This window comes from Panthera tigris, chromosome F3 (assembly GCF_018350195.1).
Source record: "Panthera tigris isolate Pti1 chromosome F3, P.tigris_Pti1_mat1.1, whole genome shotgun sequence".
NCBI classification, from domain to species: Eukaryota; Metazoa; Chordata; class Mammalia; order Carnivora; family Felidae; genus Panthera; species Panthera tigris.
This window is the reverse complement of record NC_056678.1, coordinates 35,871,059-35,892,802: the sequence shown is the minus strand read 5'-3', so window position 1 is coordinate 35,892,802 and position 21,744 is coordinate 35,871,059. Positions and strand designations below refer to the sequence as shown.

Below are 21,744 nucleotides of genomic sequence, written 5' to 3'. Positions count from 1 at the left end.
TGTGGCAGTAACCGCACTAACCATTCCAACCCGTCTCATTCCTCAACCCGGTGTCCCCAGCAGGCTTGAGCAGAGGCTGCTGCAAATTGCCCATAACCCTGCGCAGCCCGGAGGGGACAAGCTGAGAGCCCTGCGCCCTTGGAGTAGGGTGGACTCATGGAGGCACGATCCCCAGTCCCGGTTGGGGAGTCGACCCGTACAGCGAGCTCAGGAAATGCTGGCTGAGTGGATGGATGAAGCTGGGGACTAAAACATGCCCTGAGAAATCCTTTTAATGACCCGGCTTCTGTCTAGACTTGGCGATGACAGCCTTTAAACAAATGTTGGTTATTTCGCTTTATGACTTGTTTGTGTTTTTAGTGTTTTATTTTTAGCCACTCTTCCCCAAGTAGAAGCTTCCAAAATTGCATTCAGTGCAGTACACTATAGCTGGAGAAAAATACATGAGAAAGTCAAAGAAAGAAGAAAAGAAAAATGAGAAAGTAAGGAGAGGAGTGTAGAATGTGTGTCGCCAGGAGATCCTACCCGGGGGAGCTGAGTAGAGCTGAAACCCAGACTTGTAAAGGGCTGCCGCTGTCTAGACACTTGCACGCATGTGTTGGCAAGGACCTGTTCTGAGTGCTGTCCAGGGGCACAGCCTTATCACAGGCACGGGGACGTGTCCCTTGCTCCTGGAGCCTACAGGGGAAGTGGTATGTCATGATTTTTATGGGGTCCTAGCTCTTCTCCGGTTTCCATCCCATGCCCTCACCCAGGCAAGTCAGAAAGCAGGCTGAGTGATGGACATTCGGGGGGCATCTCTGAAACACAGAAATCTCTAGGCGGGAGCTCTGCAAAGGGATACTGGTGTTTCTCAAACTTGCTGAATCATGGAACACCAAATCATATTTTTGGTGCTTCACCCCTAACAAACCTTTTGCTTAAAAAGTATCCCTGCCCCCAGACCCCTGAAGAGCTACATATAGAGCAAAACCCAAGGGGATGTAATTTCTTAAGGTCACAAAGAGGTAACATTTTAGCTGTTTCTGCTAATAGCAAATTTGTAACGATATTCTCTTCCCCAGTTCTCACAGCACATTGGCACTGTTTTCAAAGGCTCTGGACTAGTCTATGAACTCTGGAGCTGGAGTCACCAGCGCTGAGTTTACTCCCTCTGTAGCACTGTAAACTCTGTGTAACAACCACATACCAGAAACCACGCCCCTTCCCTTTGGCTCCCCGCTGGGTGACCCTGGGGAGTGGCCAGTGTGGCCTTCTGAGAATTGCCCCATGACTTGCAACGAGAGACCTTTACCTAGTGAAGCTGGTGAAGCCCAGCTTCTGTGTCCTGACTTGCAAAATCTACTTTTTAATTTGACATCTCGAACCTCTAGTGTATTTTTTCTTTTTAAAAAATGTTCATTTATCTATTTTGAGAGAGAGAGAGAGAAAGCACAAGCAGAGGAGGGGCAGAGAGAGGGAGAGACAGAGAATTCCAAGTAGGCTCCCTGCTGTCAGTGCAGAACCCGACGCAGGGCTCGAACCCACAAACCGTGAGATCGTGACCTGAGTCGAAACCCAGAGTCGGATGCTTAACTGATTGAGCCAGCCAGGCACCCCGTCTAATTTATTTTTTCTTAAAGACAACCTCTAAATTATTCAAGCTTTGGGCCCCACAAATCTGGATCCATTGGTGCTTGGCAGAAAAGGCAAGCTATTCACTAAAGGTTTTTGCACCTTCCATATTTGTTGCTGGGGAGTAGCTACCAGTGTCTCCAGCTCCTTTGTGACTTGGTTCTAATCAGTGGAATGTGGCCGAAGAGAAAGGGCCACCATTCTCAGGCCTGACCTATTAAAACCTCCCGTATATCTTTGTCCCTTGTCTTCCGGCCGTATCCAGGAGCTGAGGGCCCCAAAGTGTAATTAAGAGTTTGACTCCATTTTTGATGTCTGCTCACGGCTCTCAAGCCCGCTACTCCCCTTTTCCCTTTCTGCCCCTCAAAACTGAAAGGGAAGTTTGAGCGCCCCCTCCTGTGGCACTCACCGGAAGTTCAAACCACACAAGTCTCAGCCTGCACCCGGGAATCCTTACTCAAGTCCCATCATGTAACGACCATGAACCCCACACCAGTAGCCCCTCCCTGCTTTTGCTCAAGCCATTGTTGGAACCAGCCCTTCTCCCTCCAAGAAAGCCTCATTATGTGAGTAATAAACCTTTCCATACCCTCCTGGAATGTGTGTGTGTGTGTGTGTGTGTGTGTGTGTGTGTGTGCGTGTGGCATCACCAGTCTTGGCATCTGAACCGCATTTTGTTGGGAGGGGAATCCATCCTGTCTCAGGAGTGACTATAACGCAGAACCTCCGTCAGCATGAGAGAAGGTGAAGCAGAATTCTTGCCTGTACCTCACTGCTACCCTCTCCAGATGCATTCTCTCCATGAGTGAGAAATAAACTTCTCTTAAGTCACTGAGATTTCAGGGTTGATCTGTTACAGCAGCTAGTGTTATCTTAACTAATGTGCCCATGATAAAGCTGACTCTAATAATTCTGTCTAATTAATTCCAATATCCTAAGTAGCTTTGGGGAAATCTAAGAAGAAAAGAAAAAAAAGAAGAAGACTGGTTATTTTCCTTTCTGCCTCAAGAGAAGAGGCCAACTCTTTTCCTGCAAAGAGATTATAGATAGCAAGGCCATCTGATTCAGAATACAAGAATAAAGATGTTGTGATTCTAGAATGATAGATTACTTGTTTCATAGTATTAATATGACTTTATTCATTCTTAGTATTTTCCCACGGAAAAAAGAAGGGAGGGAGGAGAGTGTTATCGTGTGTTATGAAACAAAAGGAGAAGGGGAGGAAAGAAAGAACCCAGTACAGCAAAATCAGCCATCAAATAAACATATTCCGGTCATGGGGTCACTGGAGTCCAAGGGAGATGTATGCCAGCAACTTCCCCACCCTCCCTCCTTTCTAGACATTCACGATTTCACCCAAAGCTCTGGTTTCTGGCAGTAACAGGGAGTTGCTTTTGCTCTGTCTCCTTACTTAACAGGCGTCAGCCTCAGTGACACGTTTTGACCCTGATATGCGTGTATCTTACCTTTCTCCGTTTTTCACTCTCAGTTCTTCTGTGAACGGCTCCCCACTGCTTCCTTTTACCTTAGGAGTGGAAAGTATGGCAGACTATGAAACCGACGACGTGTGAGCAAGTAGAAAAGGAAGTAATCGTTGCCAGGATCCAGTAAAGGTTCACTGTTTAGGTCCTGCCTTCAAGGCTCCAGAAGCCATTGGCCCAGATTGCGCTTGGGGAGACGACTGAGTCAGGAAGAGTCTGTCCATGTGGGTGCAGAGTCAGATTTTAGAGGACCCTCAAAGTATTGCCTTGCATCTGAAGGCGGAGGCAAGAACAGAACAAGTAGCATAGTCGGGGGGTAGATTGCTAGGGTAGAGAAATTCAAGTTCACTCATCAAAATTAACTGCTGTTTTTGCACAGTGCCTCTCTTGAGCGGAGAAAGTAGGTTTGAGGTCATTCTGGTCTAGACCAGTTACTTGTTTTATATGGTCCCTGGACTAGTAGATTTGGACTTCCAGTAGACTTGATGTATCTGGACTTCATCAAGGCATCTGAGAAAGTCTTACATGATCAATCTGAGAAAGTCTTATGTGATCAATGTGCAGATAAGATATAGCTGTCTATTATTTCTAGCTAGGAACAGGACCTTAATTGATATCTAATGTGCTATTGCCTCGATCTACCGTATTTAATGTTCTGTCATTCTGGGCAAAGGTGTAGAGGTCAAGGGTGTCAAAAGCTAGATCAATTGCTGCAAATATCTAAGAGTAAAGCAGACATAGGTAAACATAAGTCATATATTTAATTTTTAAAACTTCAATGTGCAACACAGGATAAGGATGAGGTAACTTGGTCATAATTAAAAAAGACTTGGAATTTTAGCTGACCCCAGGGTATTAGTTTTCTAGAACTTCTGTAAAACCCTACCCCAAACTGGGGGGGGGGGGGGGAGGAGGTGGTGCTTAAAACAATGGAAATGTATTCTCTCACAGTTCAGAAGCCAGAAATCCAAAATCAAGGTGTCAAATATAGCAAATACAGCAAATACAGTGCTGTGCTCCTTCGGAAGGCTCTAGGGAAGAACTGGCCTTGCTTCTTTGAGTTTCTGGTTATTGTCAGCAATCTTTGCTGTTTGTTGGTTTGTGGCAGCCTAGTTCCAATTCTGCCTTCGTCTTCACACGGCCATCTGTCCTGTGTGTTTATGGCCTTGTATCCAAGTTTCCCTTTTGTTATAAGGACACCTGTCATTGGATTAGGGCCTACGCTACTCCAGCATAACCTTATCTTGATTACATTTGCAAAGACTACTGCCACGTAAGATCACATTCACAGATACTGAAGGGTTAGGACTTGAACATATCTTTTTGGGAGACACCATTCAACATGCAACACGCGGTATGGCCAACAATGTGCCATGGCTGCTGCTAAAGAATCTGCATGGTGGTGGTGAGGCTGTGACATGATGAATGGTCCTGGGCAGGGACAATGAGTAGGTCTAACCCACCCAGGGAGGCACAGCTAGTGGACTCTCAGCAGTACCCGGCCCCATCTGCTCCCCTGGACTTCCATGCATCACGCTCCATTTTTCCTTCCATTTTTCTGGCAGGTTCTCCTTCCCTCCATGGCTGATACTTCAAGTCACCCATTAAATGATGGTATTCCTCAGTGCTTTAAGCTGTCTTTTCCCATTCTCCATATTTTTCTCTGAGTGAGTCAGTGTTCTTTCCCATGATTTCAGTTACCATTTGCAGACTGATGACTCCAGAATCTGGTGCATACATCTGAACTCTAATTAGACGCCTCCACTTAGGTATCTCCAAGTATGTCAACCGAACACATCCAACACTGGGCTGTTCATCTTCCTCATTTGTGCAAACCCGGACCTCCTCCAGAGTTTCCAGTCTCGGTCCATAGCACCACCATCTCCCCATTTGTCTAATATCTTTGATTTCTTCCTTGCTTCACCCTCCATGTCCACACAGCCGTCAAATCTAACTGACACTACACATGACCTACCGCACAAATATGTCTATGTAGTTTTCTTTTTATTCCCACTGCTGCTATCCTTGTGCAAGTCACTGTCTGATTTTTCATTATTGTATTGTATTGTGTTGTATTTTTACCTGCATTACTGTAACAGGTTCTGATTCGGTCTTCCAGTCTCTGGTCTTATCCTCTGCAAATCCACTTTCCACATAGCAGCTGCAATGCAAATACAGTAATGTTATTTCCCTGCTTAAAACCCTTCAATGGATTCCCACTCTCTTTAGGATATGAGTCAACCTCCCTAACGTGTCCTAATAGAAACTGGGTGGCCTGACCTCTGCTTACTTCTCAAGTCTCATTCTCTCTATTCCCTCTTCTTAGTCTCATACCTTCCCCCTTCGCCTCCACATCTTTTTACCTGCTGTTCCCTCAGCCCAGCACATTTTTCCTTTCCCCCTTTGCCTAACTGATGGATATTCATAGTTTAGGTCTCAGGTTAAATGTTCTTTTCTTCCAGGGAGGACTTTCCTGGTCCAGTTTGCTTGCTTCCATCAGTTACCGGTTTACCATGTTGCACAACTCCAAGGGGTGAAATTTGTATCATATTGTGTGTGAAGAGTGCCCCCGAAGTTGTGCAACACAGTGATCAGGCACCCTTTGTTCCTCACTGTCATCGTTTAATTGGCTTCCTTTCTGGGTCTGTAAGCTCCACATCTGATTCTCTGCTGTGTACCTGGCACATAGTAAGAATCCAATCAATATTGAATTAATATGTGAGGGTTAAAAAAGAAAGGACTTTCTTAAAGAGTGCATACAAGGAAAAAAATGCAGGAATGGAAAAGATACTGGAAACCAGACATTTTGAATAATAACTGGAGTAACTGAAGATGGCTGACTTAAAGAAATTAAGACTTAGAATAGATATAATAGCTGCTTTCAATATTTGAAGGACTATCCATATGAAAATGAAATATATTTATTCTATTTTATCCCAGGAAGTGTAACTAAATAACTGAAGGTAAGTTATAACCAAGCAAATTTGGGTCTGATGAGAAAATCGAAAGAGATTTCCAATCATGAGAGCTGTCCAGAAATGAAACAGGTGTAACATCACGTAATGAGTTCTGTTTCATTACAAATATTGACACATACGCATCACAATTCTTGTCCGTCTGTTAGCGTGATTGTGGATGGCAGGTGGATAAGAGAGCCTTTGAGTGTCTAACTCAAAATATCTGTGATTTGGTAACTATAAGGAAAATCTTCTTTTTAATTGAACTCAAACATTTATATGATGCCTTCTCTGTGCTTGATACTATTAGGGATATAGGACTGCGAGACTCCTCCCTGCCCTCAAAGGTGTAGTCAGGTGTGAGGGACAATGTGAAGTTCATGAGAAGATAGAACCTTCTAGAATAACATCAACTGTCTAAATGTGTGGCTCAGTGGTTTGCTCAATGAATGGAAATAACTGGTCTCCCACTGCGGTGGAAGGATTTGTAGGAGAGGAGGCCTTTGTAAAGGGAAGTGGAAGATGCAAAGGAGAGTCTACCTCAGGAGAAGGGAGTGAGAAGGTAGGGCCCTGGGAGAAAGCAGATGTGGGCCAGAGGCATAAGCGAGCGTTCCTCACACATTTCACTTACAGCACCAGTGTGCACACAGCTCTAGAAAGGTCTGGTTTCCTTGGGTGAAAACGTGGAAGAAGATGGCATGGGGGTGGCCTGAGAATTGGCTGAAACTAGGGAGTCATGTGCTGTGGTGAAGGGAGATGAACTCCTTGACCATCCTGAACTCCCTCAAATATTTGGGGTTCAGTGGACGAGTCAGAGGTGACTCAGCTAGCTACCCGGAAGGAGGAAGGGAGTAGGGGAAGCCCCAGGATTGGAGTTGTTTGACTGTTTATGGCCCAAGGGCTCACGCATATCTTTTGTACATATTTTTGGCTGCGAGTAACCTGAAGCCCAATCAACAGTGACTTAGTAGGAAAATTATTATCTTACATATAGAAAATTCTGAAATAGTTCTCATCTAGGATCGGTTAACTCATGTGTTTGACAAAGTTACCAAGGACTTACTTCTTTCTGTTATTCTGCTTGCCATTTTCCATTTGTTGATTTATCTCCTCAGGCTGAGTCCCCTCATGGTCTCAGAGAAGGCTTCAGCAATTCCCGGCTTGAAACGTGGAAAACATCCAGAGGCAGAAAGAAAGCCTAGTTTCCTTGCTTTTAAGAAGAAGAAGAATATTTCCCAGTAGCCCGTCATCCAAGCTCTCCTCATGTCCCATTGACCAGGTTACATCACAAACCCATTCCTAAGTCAGTCACTGGATGGGGGAAACAATAACCTTGGGAGGAGCCCTGCTCCCCTGAAGTACATACATGCAATACCTGAACAAAATCAGAGACAGGAAGACAATGGCAACCAAGCATGGCGGCAATATGTACCTCCTGAGGAGGATTTTAAATTCTTTAGGGTCAACTGTAAGTGGTAGAGCGGGGACTTGGAACCAGGTTAGTCTAAGTCTATGTATTTCCACCAATGGTATCTCACCACCTCTTTCTCCCAATCTGAGGTTCCCTGAGTCTGGGAATACGCTGGGGAGTGTGATTTAAACCTGAGTTTCTCAAACCGTCCTTGGTAAAGAATCCGATTTTTAAAGAAGTTCAATTCATTATGGATCAACATTTTAGTAAAATACAATCAAAAGAATTACTAGGGAAGTAATGAAATGAAAAATAATGTAAAGATATACAGAATGCGAGCCCCTGTTTTCAATGATTCGATCTGACAAAAAAATATTCTATCAGATTACTATAAAGTTTTTTTTTCAATTTTCTTAATGTTTATTTATTTAGTTTTGAGTGAGAGACAGAGCGCAAGCAGGAGAGGGGCAGAAAGAGAGAGAGAGAGAAGGAGACACAGGATCTGAAGCAGGCTCCAGGCTCTGAGCTGTCAGCACAGAGCCCAACGCGGGGCTCAAACCACAAAAGGGGAGATCATGACCTGAGCCGAAGTTGGACATTTAACCGACTGAGCCATCCAGTCGCCCTGCTGTAAAGTTTTTTAAACTTCATTTCTGTGCTGTTCTTGCCACAGACTGGTAGCAAACACTTCATGGACCAGCAGTGGTCTTCCAGCCACACTGAGTGGTGCTGATTTAGATGATTTTCTGCCTCCATCCTCCTCCCTCAACAGCAACTCAAGATACTTGATGCTTGGATGCTTCAGCTGAGATGGGGGTGGGCGAATTACCCATTATAATTATTGAGCCAAATATCAGAGGAAAAGGCTAAGTTTTTGCACTGCTGTTTTCTTGGGGACTTCTACTGTCACCAACAGATTTCATACTTGTGGTAACACTTTCTTGTTGTTGATTTTCTATTTACCTGCTATGTAGGAAAGAGATTGAGCACAATAGTAAGGCAGTAGTCCCTCCTTCTCCACAGGGGGTACATTCCCACACCCCCAGTGGGTGCCAGAAACTGCAGGCCGTACGGAGCCCTATATAGACTATGTTTTCTTCCTATACATAATACCTATGAAAAAGTTTAATTTAGAAATCAGAAATAGTAAAGGATTAACAACAATAACTGATAACGGAACAATTATGACAATATGCCGCGATAGAAGTTATGTGAATGTAGTCTCTCTCAAAATATCTCACTGTACTGTTCTTCTTGTGATGATGTGAGATGACACAATGCCCATGTGAAGAGAGGAAGTGAGGTGGATGACACGGGCATTGTGATGTAGCTCTCGGTTGCTGTTGACCTTCTGGCAATCTGTCAGAAGGAGGATCATCTGCTCCTGTACCACGGTTGACCACGTGTAACCAAAACCACAGGAAGCACAACCATGGATAAGAGGGGACAACTGTCTGTGAAATAGAAAAGACTCAGGGGATAAAGACCCTGCGTATCATAGGAAAGACCTGTTTGGAGATTTGCTGGAGGTGACCAGTTGGGTATGTCATTGGGTGATGATTCATCTTGGCAAAAATTATAAGGTTCTTGATTTGAATGACTCGGATTGTGTGTGGTTAATGCTTAGACATTTGTTGTTTTTCTGACGTAAAAATGACTTCAATCTGCTGAGATCTATTTACAAATATATAGGTTCTTTTATTTATTATGAAATACCAGGAAATCTATATATTAGGGCATCTTCTAAGAAATCTAGATCTGCACTGCTCTAAGATTTAGGAAATTTAATTTTTCAAGTGTATGAAACTCTGAGAACTCTACATATTTGAAAATTAGAATCCACCAAAGCTCCAGGAGGCTCCAACATCTACCTCTCCGTTTCATTCCCAAGTGATTTGAGCACCTACCTCCTACTCTTCTTTTACATTGCCTTCCACTGGCCTTCTTTCTACTGCCACAAGACTGGTGGATTTCAGTGTCCTTGTGGGTGACTTCTCCAAAATGTGGCTTTTCAATTCCATCATCTCCACATTGCTGATGACCTTTCCCCCTGCCTTTACTCAACCATCTATTCCAATGGCTATAGCCTGGAATTCATTATCCCTCAAAACTGCCCATCTCCAAAATGTCTTGATTCAGTCTCTTCCCTGTCTGGCCACCATCTCCTCTCCTTGGGGATTCCACTTTTACCTTCCCAACTGTTCCGTGACTGCATCAGAGCCTCCAGTCCATTGGCTCATCATCAGTTCTCTCTTGTATGCGCATTATTCAACTTTGAGTCCTGGGTCCATCTTTCCAGTCAGGCTCTTACTTATACTCTCAACTTCCTCTCCCCCTTGTCCTTTTGTTCTATTCATGGGTCAAAACAATTTTGCATATCATGCGTTCACTCCAGGCTGCCAAGAGAATCCTGAGAAAAAGTATGCAATCTGGCAGACTGCAATTCATGATTACCTACCTCAACTGGGCTCAACACTGCCTGGGTGTCTTCCACATTTCTTTAGAATCATTTGCTTTCCACATATCTGCAAGCATCATTTCAAACCTTTCTTTCTCTCCTCAAAACTTCTTTCATTCTCTTCTTATTCACTCTTCTCAGAGAAAATAAAAGCCATCTGTTGGAAACAACTTCAACTTCCTGCCAACCAATCTTCAACCCAACCTGCTTTTGTACCCACTGTCCCTACTTCCTTCCTGTTATTATTCAGTGAAGGTGTTCCTCTTAATCTCTTCATCCACTCCTCTACCTGCACCCTACCCCCTCCTGCCTTCTGAGGAAACTGTCTTCATCAGTTATATCTCATTCATCTATCTTCAACTTTTTCTCCTGTGTTGGCCCAGTGTCCTGTGATCCACTTTTTCACCTCCCATTTAATGCGTGATCCCATCTATCTCCCATCCCCTGCCACTCTTCTGCACTGTTCTTGATAAAGTGACCAGTGCCCCCACTTGCTCTATCCCATAGAAGCTCTTTTGTCTTGATCCTAATTGACCTCCCGCTAGCATTTGATTCAGTTGACCATTCTCTCTCCCTTAAAATGCTTTCTTTCTTTGCGCTCAGGAGTGCCACTTTCTCCTGGGATTTCTTTTTATCACCCAGGCCATTTTTTATAAGTTTCTTTGTCAGCTTTTCTTGCTCTGACTTATAAATATCTGGGTTCTCCAGGTCTTGGTTCTGGGCTCTTTTCTCACACTCTTTCCCTTGGTGATTTTCTCCACTCCTACAATTTCACTTGCCATCTCTATTGCAATGACACTCATAGATTTATCTTCAGACTACATCTCTATGTCCAGCTGACCACTGTGGAAGAATTCGAAGTCTCAGAGGCACCTCCAACTCAATGGGGCCAAGGTAGAATGTACTCTTTTCCTCCCAACTTTCTTCTCCCCTACCCGTTGTCCAGACCAGATCTCAGGGGTTCTTGGCCATCACTTGCCATCACCACTCTCACCTAAGTAGTTGCCGAATACTTGAACCCTTGTACTTCACTAAATTCCTATTTATGACCCCCATAGTCCATACTAGAATTTCCTCTTGTCTGAATTGGAAGCCAACAGACCCTATAGGGTCTCATTCAGAAGATATATATTCTCCTGTCTACTTAATAGCCTTTAATGGCTTCTCTTTGCTTAAAGTCTGTCCTTTTCTTCCAGTTCATGTTAAATCTCTCTCCCTCATGTATAATATGCCTCACTTGTTGTGTGTCATCTTTTAGTTCCTTAAACAGTTTAGGTCCCTTCCTACTTCAGAGACTCAGGATATGAGAGGAGATGGAGAAGCCAGAGGGTTCTGAAGAGGGCCCAGGGCCCAGCTATATTGGGTATCAGTACAAATCTGCCCTTGCTTCAGAGACATTCCTTCCCTTCATTCTTTGCTGTTCAAAGAGGTCTTTAAATATGTGGCTCTTTCGAAGGTTCTCAGCACCTCCCCCTTTATTTGACCAGCCCCACTCATCCTTCATGTCCAGCTGGATGTCACCTTCTCATGGAAGCCCTCCCTCCCCGAGTCTGGGTTAGTTGCTTTAGTGACACCTCCCACTTCTCATCTACTAGTTTTCACAATTATGCTAACATCGTGTAGTTAACTTGTGATGTCTTTTTCCGACCATATGGATTTAGCTGCTAAATCCATGAAGGTAGGCAGGACGTCTGTTTTGATCACTATTTTCTCCCCAACACCCAACATAGTACCTAGAGTATGATAGGTTCTGAGTAAATAAATGTGCATCTCATAAAAACTCTGACTCGGGACAAAGGCCAGGGAGAAGCCAGTCTGCCCCTGTTTTGATTTGATCTCATCCTTGTTAGATACGAATATAGAGAATATTCTGCGAGAAGACCTGATTAGTTACTTACGCTGCATACTAGCCACGGTTACTAATTCAGTTCTGGTAGAGGTATGATAGGGTTCAGCTGGGGGCATGACATCCGCTTCTTCTAAATACTCCAGAAAGACTTTTTCACATAGGCGTGAGATTCTGGGTTGCATATTTGATGGACTATGGGCTCTGTTATACAATGACTTCTTGACTTTGGGGGAAAAATGTATTTTTTTCTTTGAATAATGGTAAGGGAAGATGCAGTGTGGCAGACTGTCTCATTTTTTAGGGTGCTAACAGATTAGTAACCGTGATGGATAACGAACGCATATGAACAAAGGCCAGGGCTGTGATCAATAAAAACTTTCGACGTAATTAACCTAATATTTATTTAATGGTATGTGTAACTATTATGGCTTTGGATGGCAGTTAGGCACCTCTAGTAAGCCTCTGCTCACTGAACCAATGTAACTCTAGTAGCTATAACTGATGTATATATTCACTTCATCAAGCCAAGTAGTTCTTCAGGCACTCAAGAAAATGTCATTTCCTTTCTGTCCTTCCCAAGTGCCAGGATGGTCCGTTTTCTCTTCCTATCCAGAAGTGGTGGGTAGGGAGGCAGAAAATATTTTAAGGAAAGTCCAGGTTCGGTGATGGGCACACAGGGTGTGTCTGGCTGTTTCTCATGGTGATGGCAGTGATCTCACCATCTGGTCTCAGGTGAGCATTTTTCCAAATGCCTAAGGGAAAAGCTGGTTTTACTAAGTATTTGCTCTGTGCTTTACATGTATTCATACCTCTATTTCTTATGACAACAACACCTGGAAGGAAGGATTATTCTCTCCGTGTCACAGAGGAGAATACCGAAGAAGGCGATGTGTCAAGGTCACTCAGCTTGGAGGTTTGGCAGATTCCAGAGGCTGAGCAAATCACGCCTGTGCTGTGGTGTAAGAAACAAGCTGTGTTATTTTTCCTTAGGTCTTTATCATCTCCAGATGACTGGTAATCTGTCTGGAAAATTACAGTGTAGACTCTCTGGACAGGAATGTGTCCCAGAAAAGGGCTCAAGTGGGAATATCCCTGGCTGATTGGAGGAATCAGATACTGGAATTAGGAACTATGGGCTCAGAGGGCACTCGGAGTTCATCTAATTTAGTGGTTTTGAAGCTTTTAACCACAAAGGACTGCCATTATTAATTTCCTCCAGAGACTCTCTATTTTAAAATATTTTGGCTGGTTAAAAAAAATTTACAAAAATAATTCTATTTTCTGTTTTTATTAATCAAAGATATAATAGACGACTAGAAAAATAGAGCTTCTGGCCAGCATGAGGGGACCTGCCTTTCCATACCGAGGGGCTCTTGCTTCAGCCGAGCACATACAAGTGTTTTTTAATGAAACTGTGCAGACTTACAGGAGGTGGGGATAGCAAACGTACAATTTCATTAGACTTTTTCAAATTTGGGAAGTTGTTCCAACAGTCTCTCCACCATGAATACTTTCAGGAACGTGCGTGACTCTAGTGGTCCCAGCTGAAAATCATTGATTCAGACTTACTTCCTTGTTTCATCATTGAGGAAACGGAAGCCCAGAGAGGGGAAGTAAAATTTCCGAAGTCACCAAGTTGAGTTGATGAGTAAAAGGATGGTTAAATAATAGAATACCTGTGTCCCCTGGGACCCACTACCCACTCCAAGGTAGAGTTGACTGGTTCATTCTGTAGCCAGTTCTGCAGCTTGTGAAAGTTTAAAGATCTTCGTTTCATTTTTAATTCTGAGAGTTTGCTCTTAGGATACAGCTCTCATTCTCTTGGAGTGTTATGCCTGCTTCTCCCTCAGGCTTAAAGCTGGTCCCCGTGTCCCACAATTAGATCCACTCTTATAAGCGTTTTGAGGGTCAACAAGCCATAGAGTGAGTAGCTTCTGCCATTGAGCCAATTCTCTTTCCTCTTTCTTCACATCTCTGATATCAACCCCTTCCTTCCAGAACCTTTCGATCTGTCGGATTTCTTTCAGTGGCTGGGTAGGGTAACCACATTGTTATCACAAATTTTGGGAGCTTCTCTCCCTGGTCCCACCCTCCTCACCTTAGCAGCTTGGGCTATAGACTGAGATTCTCATTCTTCATTTCTATCCAAACTCTTGTGGGAGGTGAAGAGGGCCATGGGAGAAGAGGTGGTTGCTCTTTTTAGAGAATAAAGGCTTGTTGCCAAAAAAAAAAAAAAAAATCCCCATCATCTAAACCGCATCTCCTCATCCCTAGATTTCCAATCTATTAGACATATGTACCTTCATACCTGACATTCTATTGGACCCTTATATCAAGTCTGGTCCATTAGCCAGCTCAGGCTACCATAACACAATACCGTAAACTGCACAACTTAAACAAATGAACAAAATTATTTCTCACGGTTCTGGAGGCTGGAAGTCCGAGATCAAGGTGCCAACATGGTAGGTTTCATTCTGAGACCTCTTCTCCTGGCTTGTAGCCACTGCCATCTTTCTATGTGTGCGCCATAGGATATTTTTATTGGGCACATGTGAAGAAAGAGAGATGGAGAGAGATAGAGGGAGATGGAGAGAGCAAGGTCTTTGGTGTCTCTTTTAAAAGGACACTTTTAGGAGGATGGCTCCACCTTCCTTCAACAAAATTATCTCCCATAAGCTTCATCTCCAAATATCATCACACTGGGGGTTGGGGCTTCAATATATGAATTTTGGGGGAACACAAACATTCGGTAGATAACACTTGGGAAGAAAGTTTCTGCTGGTTTTCCAGGTGAGAAACTGAGGCTCAAAGAGGAGGAGGGCTATGTCCATGATGATGCCCTCTCCATGGTGAGGTGCTTACCCGACCCTTCCCCTTACCCCCACTCCCAACCCAGGAGCCCGATGTGCCATTCGAGCACAGAGCTATGTTTTCTAAATTCTTAGAAAGATGTGGTAGTTTAAAAAGACGTCCACAAATTCTTTGAGACGCCTCCCTTCAAAATGTGGAATCTAATTTATCTCCCCTTCAATATGGGCTATACTTGCCAACTCACTTCTAAGGAACAGAATGTGCCAGAAGTGTGGTGTGAGATTTCTGAGATTAGGTCGAAAAGACACCATGACTTCCTCCTTGCTCTCTCTCAGATCACTGGCTCTGGGGAAGACAGCTGTTGTGTTGTGTTATGTTGTGGAAACACCAAAGAAGCCCCACAGAAAGGACCACGTAGCAAGGAACCAAGGCCACCTGCCAGTCGCCAGTGAGGAACTAAGTCCTCGTGCCATGTAAGTGCGTCATCTTGGATGTGTTTTGTCCAACCCCAGCCAAGCTTCAGATGACTGCAGCCTTGGATGTTATTTTGACTGCAACCGCATTAGAGACCGTGAACCAAAACCCCTAGTTGTCATTCTCAGATTCCCGACCTACAGGAAAAGACAAAAAATGTGCGCTGCTCTAAGCTGCTAAATTTTGGAGGCATCGATAGATAATTAACACGAAGGGAAAAGCATTTGACGCTATTCTCAGTTCTCCGTTCTCCATATAATCCACGCGGCCAAGGCACACCAACATTTCTGAACATCTGTTTCCTCTTACAGAAGATAGCAATAATAATACCCCATAGCATGCCTGATACATACATACCTAGCAACAACTAGCTCAAAAAAAAAAGCGCTCAATTAATTGTGGCTGTTGTCAACATCTTATCAGCCATGTGGCTTCTTTAGGTGAGTTTCTGTCTCTTGGTTTCAGATGCCCACTTCCCTCACATGAGGTGTGAACCTCAGCCTTAAGTTAGTATGCATTGCCTAGCAGAGGGCCCTAACAGCCTAAACTTCAGTTTCTCCATTTTAGTACCGAGAGCCCTGCTGTAGAGAGCCTCACTCCTCTCTCCCGGGCTTCGGCTGGCCTCCATTCTTAACCTTTCATCTCAGAATTTCAGCTTTGATGCTTCCCACTTCCTTCCTATGGTTACTTTAACTAAAGTGAGTCAGGTCTTACTGAAAAACTGACCACAGCCAGTTGGCCCCTATCCTCCCCCGGACCAGGGCTGCCTGGGCAGAGTATGAGGGTGATCAGTGTTTACTCAGACCATTGTTTCCCTCCCTCTCCTCCAAGTCACGGGGCCTTGAGTAGGGCTTCCCCAGCCACCACACCCCTCCCAATAGACCGCAGTCAAAAGCCAACCTCACATTTGTCTGGTAGCTTAAGGAGGGAAGAGAAGGGACTGCGGCCGCTTGAATCCTTGGGCATTCTATCAAGTGGGCTAATCTGCTTATATTCTACTCGGTTGGGTGGGCCTCTGATCTCAGCTCAAGGAGGATTTGGTAGGGGTTTTTAGTTGTGAATACCAATAATAATCAAACATGTGTATAGGGACCATCTCTTAGCCCTAGGAGCCATGTTAGCTCTTTATCTTAATTTTCTCAACAGCCCTGGTCAATTAGTATTCACCCAGACCTTTGGGGCTTGAAGAAGCCAAAACAAAACAGAACAAAAACCCAAACCAAAACAAAACAAGACCCCAGAAAACAAAGACAAAACAGAAAAAAGTCCTCTGCCAGTCTTTCTAATTTTGGTATCTACACAACTTTATCCTTAGCCTTGAAAAATCAACATGATCTTTAAGAATTTAAGGATAATTTCTTAAAGGACTGAGTTTGTAGGAAAACTGTGGTGGTCTTTGCTATTGCCTTTTGAAGTGAAACTTCTTTTCCCCCTCTGATCAGATTTGGAACTTGCCTCCTCTCTGGGAGAGTGTAGTTGGTTTTCTTTACCTGAAATGCAGAATTCATTTCCCTACGCTCTTCTATCTTGGAAACATGGAGGGAATAATTTTAGTCAAACAGAAGTCAAATGATGCCATAACATAATTTTAATAAGACTCATTTATTTATTAAGAATTAAAATCTGCTATGAAGACAGACAAACAACGTAACATTCCCAGAGGAATTGAATTGCTTCTAGTTAAAACTGAGTTCTATTAGAACCAACTTTAGGTTGTTATAAATAACAAGCAGGACACAGCTTTCAAGAATGAAGAGGTTGGGGAATGAGGTCAAGGGAATCCCTCTGAGCCACTGGAATATTAATTATCAAAGGGGCTCCCTAGTTTCTCCTCCTAAGAGGGTAAGAGTCTTTACAATACTCTAGGAGCCCCAGGCCCAGAGAAATTATAGGGAGGTCAGGAACAATAGCTCAACAGCTATGAAGTATGGTCAGGCTTGGAATGGAAGCATCAGTAGGCTCCCCAAGAAACATTTTTTTCCTTATATAAGTTACAATTTCTCTTAAAATACTCAAATATCATAGGGTATCACCCTACAAAAACAGCTTACACACAGGTGAAAAAAAATAAATATTGAAAAAAATTATAATATTGGGCTTCTTTCTAAATAGTTCACAGAGAAGCTCAGTAAATAAATACAAATGGGAGTTGAGGTATCGGAAGTAATAAATATTCTAAGAGAGAGGTATGACCGGGTTCTCCAAGGAGCTGTTTGGTTCTCCCATATCCCTGAGTAGGATTTTGTAGATCTCCAATTTATGTCCTAGAGTCCAGAAGAGTTGCATCCTGGATGTTTCGTTCCCCACCATGTTTCAGATTTTCATCTTCATTGTCATGTAAGCTTCTATGTAGTTGATGAAGATGTCAAACTCACCCATGGCTTTGTAGACACCTTTCTCTTGGAGCTGTGTAGGGAGATAGAAAATGTTTAGTGAAAGCCCCATCTGAGTGAGCAAATGAGTCCCTGGTTTGGATGGGCATGACTCAGGGACCCAGGAGTTACCCTTGCTCCCATGCGTTGGGAGGTGAAGGATGGAGCCTAGAAGCCCAAGGCTATTCCCGGTGCCTTGGGAAAGGCTACGTGTTTACCTAAAGCATGACTAGCAAGTAACAAGAGGAACATTCACTTCATAAGGCACAGTCTACAAAATGATGCCTTTTCAACAATTTTAAAGGTCATGTGCTCACATGACGCTTATTGAGAATTTGGAGAAAAGACGTTAGGGGAACAACTTTGACAGCAAGAGAGTAAGAAGAGAGAAGGGAGCCCTTTTAGGTTGATGCTCTCCCACCATTGGACGGAGCAGGCCCTGCCCTGCTCCTCTGGCCTATTATCAGGGGGTTTATGTCCCCTGATGCCAGAACCCTGCCCAGTGTCTGTCCCCAGCCCACAAAGAGGACAAGACCACATGGCTTCTGGGCAGTGGGGTTGAAGAGTTCACCGACAGTTGGAAGCGTGAAACCCCATTCGATCTGAGAGCTGACATTCTCAGGCACTTTGGCAGGTGTGAACGGCACCTGGAAAGTGAGTATGGACCAACTCCGGGTCGATGAGAATGCTACTTCCTGCTCTGAGTTTTGGGGAGTCCAGGCCGAACCCCTGGGTGTGTTTGTGTGTGCGCATTCACGTGTTGGCTTCCTGCACGTGTGGCTTGCGTCTAGATTCCCAACAAGCTACTTTCTGTTTCCTTTGTCACTCTCCCCAGCATCTAGCTCACTGCGCTCGCAGGCTGGCTAGCTGTCTCAACCCTCAACCCGCCTGCAAAGGCGGGGAGCAGTCATTTAGAAACCCCCAAAGACACTTCACAGAAAACAAATATAACCAAGGCGGCAGCTCCTCACTGGCTGGGGAGGTCACACCATCTGTGGGGTTCCCACACCCCCTTTGAGAGAAGGACGGGGCCTGCTCAGCACCTGACGACTTGGGGAGTGGGTGGAGGTCACGTTCCCCAAACCCTTTCTGCCGCCATCCACTTACCTTACTAAAGGTACTCTTCACCTGCTCCACCACCTTGCTCTTGTTTTCACAGGGCAGAAATCGATGCTGTGGAGGAAAAGAGAAAGCGTTCATGCCGTGGGCTCCCAGCTCCCGTGTCCACAGCACTTGGGGGACAAGCTGGGAGCACGAAGAAGGAGTTAGACTCATCTTGGATACCTAACCCCCACAGCGCCTGGGGAGAACTGAGCCCTCTGTCACCCTGGCCCACTAGACAGAGAGGAAACAGCCCAGGGAGATGAAAAGTGCTTCTCCAGGAGCCTCTCTGAGATGTTTGCCAAGCTTGCATGAAAACCCAGGGGATGGAGCCTGGAGCTTCCTCTTCGAACACCACAGTGCTGACAAGTGCTGAGCCAGCCATTCTGTCCTTTCCTGCTTCCCTGTCCTGTCCCTCTTCTTCAGTTCCAGCCACCAAGGACCATTTCTAAGTCCTCCAAGGAAGAGAGATGCAGAGACTTAGTCATGCTGACCAAAACCTTCGCATGGTCCCGTCCTACAAATAGAGACCAACCAGTTCCCCAATTATCAGCGAGAGAACAGAGGAAACCAGAGGTGAGGGTATCACTTCAGTTGGAGAAATTTTTATCCTAGGGAATTGTTCATAGACACACTCGCCTGGTGGCGAGTAGTCCCCTGGGCCTTCTAAAATGCCAGGGAAACTCCTGTCAATTGGGCCCCGCTTAAGGGCTCTGCTTTCCAAAGGTGGAGAGTAAGAAGCAAGGGGAGTTTCTTCTCCGAGGGACTCTTGCTTCCTGGCCCATTTTGCTGGGCTCGGGGTCTAGATCCAAAGGGAAAAGGGAGCCCAGACTGAAGCTCTGGGCCCCTTTCGTAAAGAGAGAGGGAAATAGTTAATAACCCACAAATGACTCACAAATAACAGGAAAGCTGTTTGCAAACATGTAAATGCCTAGCAGCCTCCCCCACTCCCCGCTCAGAAAGAAATGAGCAAGAGACAGAACTCTAGTGCCTTCGGAGAGTCCTCCCGCCAGGCTGTCTCTGCTTCTCCGGGTGTGAGTGGGAAGAGGCCGCCGAGCCCCGAGGGGAAGAACTGATCCGCACTCACACAGCGCCGCAGTCTCAGCCGGAGGGTCTTCAGCTTTTCTCCCAGGGAGTTCACGTGCTGTTTGATGTCTGGGTCCTCGTTCTCAGCCTGGGGCATCACCTCCTCCAAGTAAAACTGGATCATCTCGGACAACGCTTGGCAACCCAGGTAACCCTAAGGGTGGGGGGGAGGGGGCATGCGGTCGGTGACTGGGAGGAAGCACGGCTGCCCCGGCTGGAGGGGACAGCTCTGTCCCCAGGGACCTTTCTTAACCAGCCACCTCCCCCAGGGCCAGCCCTTTGGCTGTGTGCTGAGTTAAGATCTTTCCACTTCTCCTTTTCAAAGCAAAGGAAGCAGACCCAGCTCCCGGCCTCCCTTCTCTGAGTCACGCTGCAAGCTCGCCTCCCACACACCCCCGGGCCCTCACCTTAAAGTCCTCCAGCAAGGACCTAGTCAACAATATGCTGTGCAGCTCGTCCTTGGTTTGCTGCAAGAAGAACAAAAGGAGAGTGAGCCCGAGGTTTGAGGAAATAACTGAAATAAATGTCTTTCTGATGCCCTCTTATTTATAGAGTTTCTGAGTTTTCATTAGTGCAGGAAAGGAGATTTTCAAAACAAGGACGTTCAACAGTGCTGGAACCCTTAGTTAAATCAGGTCCCTTAGTTACATCAGGATCAAGTTATTTTTAAAATTCGGCCAGGTTTCGCAGCCAAGGCAGAAGCTTGACTCAGTCCTGATCTCCTTTCTGCAGAGCTGGATCAGGTTCAAAGGGGCCACCCACACCCCCTTCGGTGCTCTTTGCTGTTCTTTTCTCCTCGCTGCGGACATCCAGCGGCAGCTTTGAAAGCCGTCTGGAGATGGGAAGCATCCCCTCATGCAGGTTTCCCCTCTGTATGGCTCTTGCCCAAGCCGTCAGGCTTTTCCTGGTTCTGGAAGCCCGCTCGGCTGAGGCCATTTATGTTTCCCTGCCACAAGGTTTGGGGGACATCTTCATCTTCAGTCAGACCCTTTGCGATTTCTCCCACGTCTCTAAGCATAGGAGTCCCAGTGCATTTGCCTGGGAGGCGGCTTTTCTCCCCCCCACCCCGCACATTTGTTGCATCACCTGGGCTTAGCTTAACTCACTCCATCTAGGGCTCGACCTGGGACTCCTTAAGAATTGAAGTCTGAGGGGAATGGATCCCGGGGATGGAGGTGAATGAGAAGGAGGGTTCTTGGAGCTCCAGCAGAATGCCTGGCTGAGGTGGTCCCGGCAAGGAAGGAAGGACAGGAGGGCATTCATACTCACAAAGAAAGTCTTCACCTTGCCGAAGGCAGCTCGGAGCTCTCGGAGCATGTGCGGCAGGCTGACTGAGAAGTGGGTGCAGTTGTCCTCAGACAGGGTGCTCTGGTGTCGGCTGGCTCCTACCCCGGCCAGGAAGACCAGGAAACACAGAAGTGCTGGGCTGGGCATGGCGAAGCTCTGCCTTCTGAGAGTTGGCCTTGTGGTTTGGTGTCACAAGAGAGAGCCCCTGGTGTGCAGACCTTCACCTACTGTGTCCCCCTTTTATATTGTGGGTTCAGCGAGGCCTCCCCATTCATAAAAAGCCACAGTCACAGGTTTCCTGGCAAACAGCCCCTCCCTTCCCTCGAGCTCTCCAACTTTGCATTCGCTGAACTTAAAGTTGTTAATTTTTTTTTTTTTTGCATCGTAAGCAACAGGGATTGTTGAATAATGAGCTTTTGCATTACAGCTATTTTTAGGACGAGCTACCTCTCTCTCTCTCTCTCTCTCTCTCTGTTTTAAAATAACTTTCCAAATTTTCTTAATAAAAAAAGAAGTTGATTTCCTGGGGCGAACAGCTGTTCTGTGCAGAGAGGCCCATGGTTGTGGGTTCCATTCGCGTGCTCCTAGGTCACAGTGACGTGAACACATTGGCCATTCCAGAATGCACTGGAATTGAGAAATAATTGGATCCCTTCCCCAGCCTGAGCCGAATACCCAAGGCTTTTCCTTGCTGAATTGGAAAGAGCCTCAGTTTCCCCAGGTGAGAACTGGGGTGATCTAAATAGCCTCAAAATTCCCTCTGTTTCTTTTGTTTTATGTTCCAAGAAGGCCCCTCGCGGAGGCCAGTTTCCCACTGAACTAGCAAGGTCGTGGGATGTGCTC

General features: G+C 45.4%; 1 protein-coding gene and 1 long non-coding RNA gene across 13 annotated transcripts; one reads left to right on the top strand and one right to left on the bottom strand.

The window, feature by feature from the left end:
* The first annotated feature begins 7,424 nt into the window (after positions 1–7,424).
* Positions 7,425–20,159, top strand: LOC107180985. Of its 12 annotated transcripts, none has more exons than XR_006214053.1 (8): positions 8,388–9,004; positions 12,611–12,729; positions 13,071–13,201; positions 13,288–13,410; positions 14,917–15,054; positions 18,587–19,104; positions 19,488–19,762; positions 19,940–20,159. It is a non-coding gene; the product is annotated as an uncharacterized LOC107180985 (long non-coding RNA). The 12 variants fall into 12 exon arrangements; XR_006214056.1 differs by having other exon boundaries at positions 8,389–9,004; positions 13,288–13,405; XR_006214054.1 differs by lacking the exon at positions 8,388–9,004 and adding an exon at positions 12,354–12,502.
* Positions 17,144–21,202, bottom strand: IL10 (interleukin 10). The gene is made up of 5 exons (XM_007096107.3): positions 20,884–21,202; positions 20,022–20,081; positions 19,616–19,768; positions 18,535–18,600; positions 17,144–17,461 (listed from the first exon to the last, which is right to left on the bottom strand). Exons 1-5 carry the CDS (start codon positions 21,046–21,048, stop codon positions 17,369–17,371), a joined length of 537 nt encoding a protein of 178 aa, XP_007096169.1. The 5' UTR covers positions 21,049–21,202; the 3' UTR covers positions 17,144–17,368.
* Between the last annotated feature and the right edge of the window lie 542 nt (positions 21,203–21,744).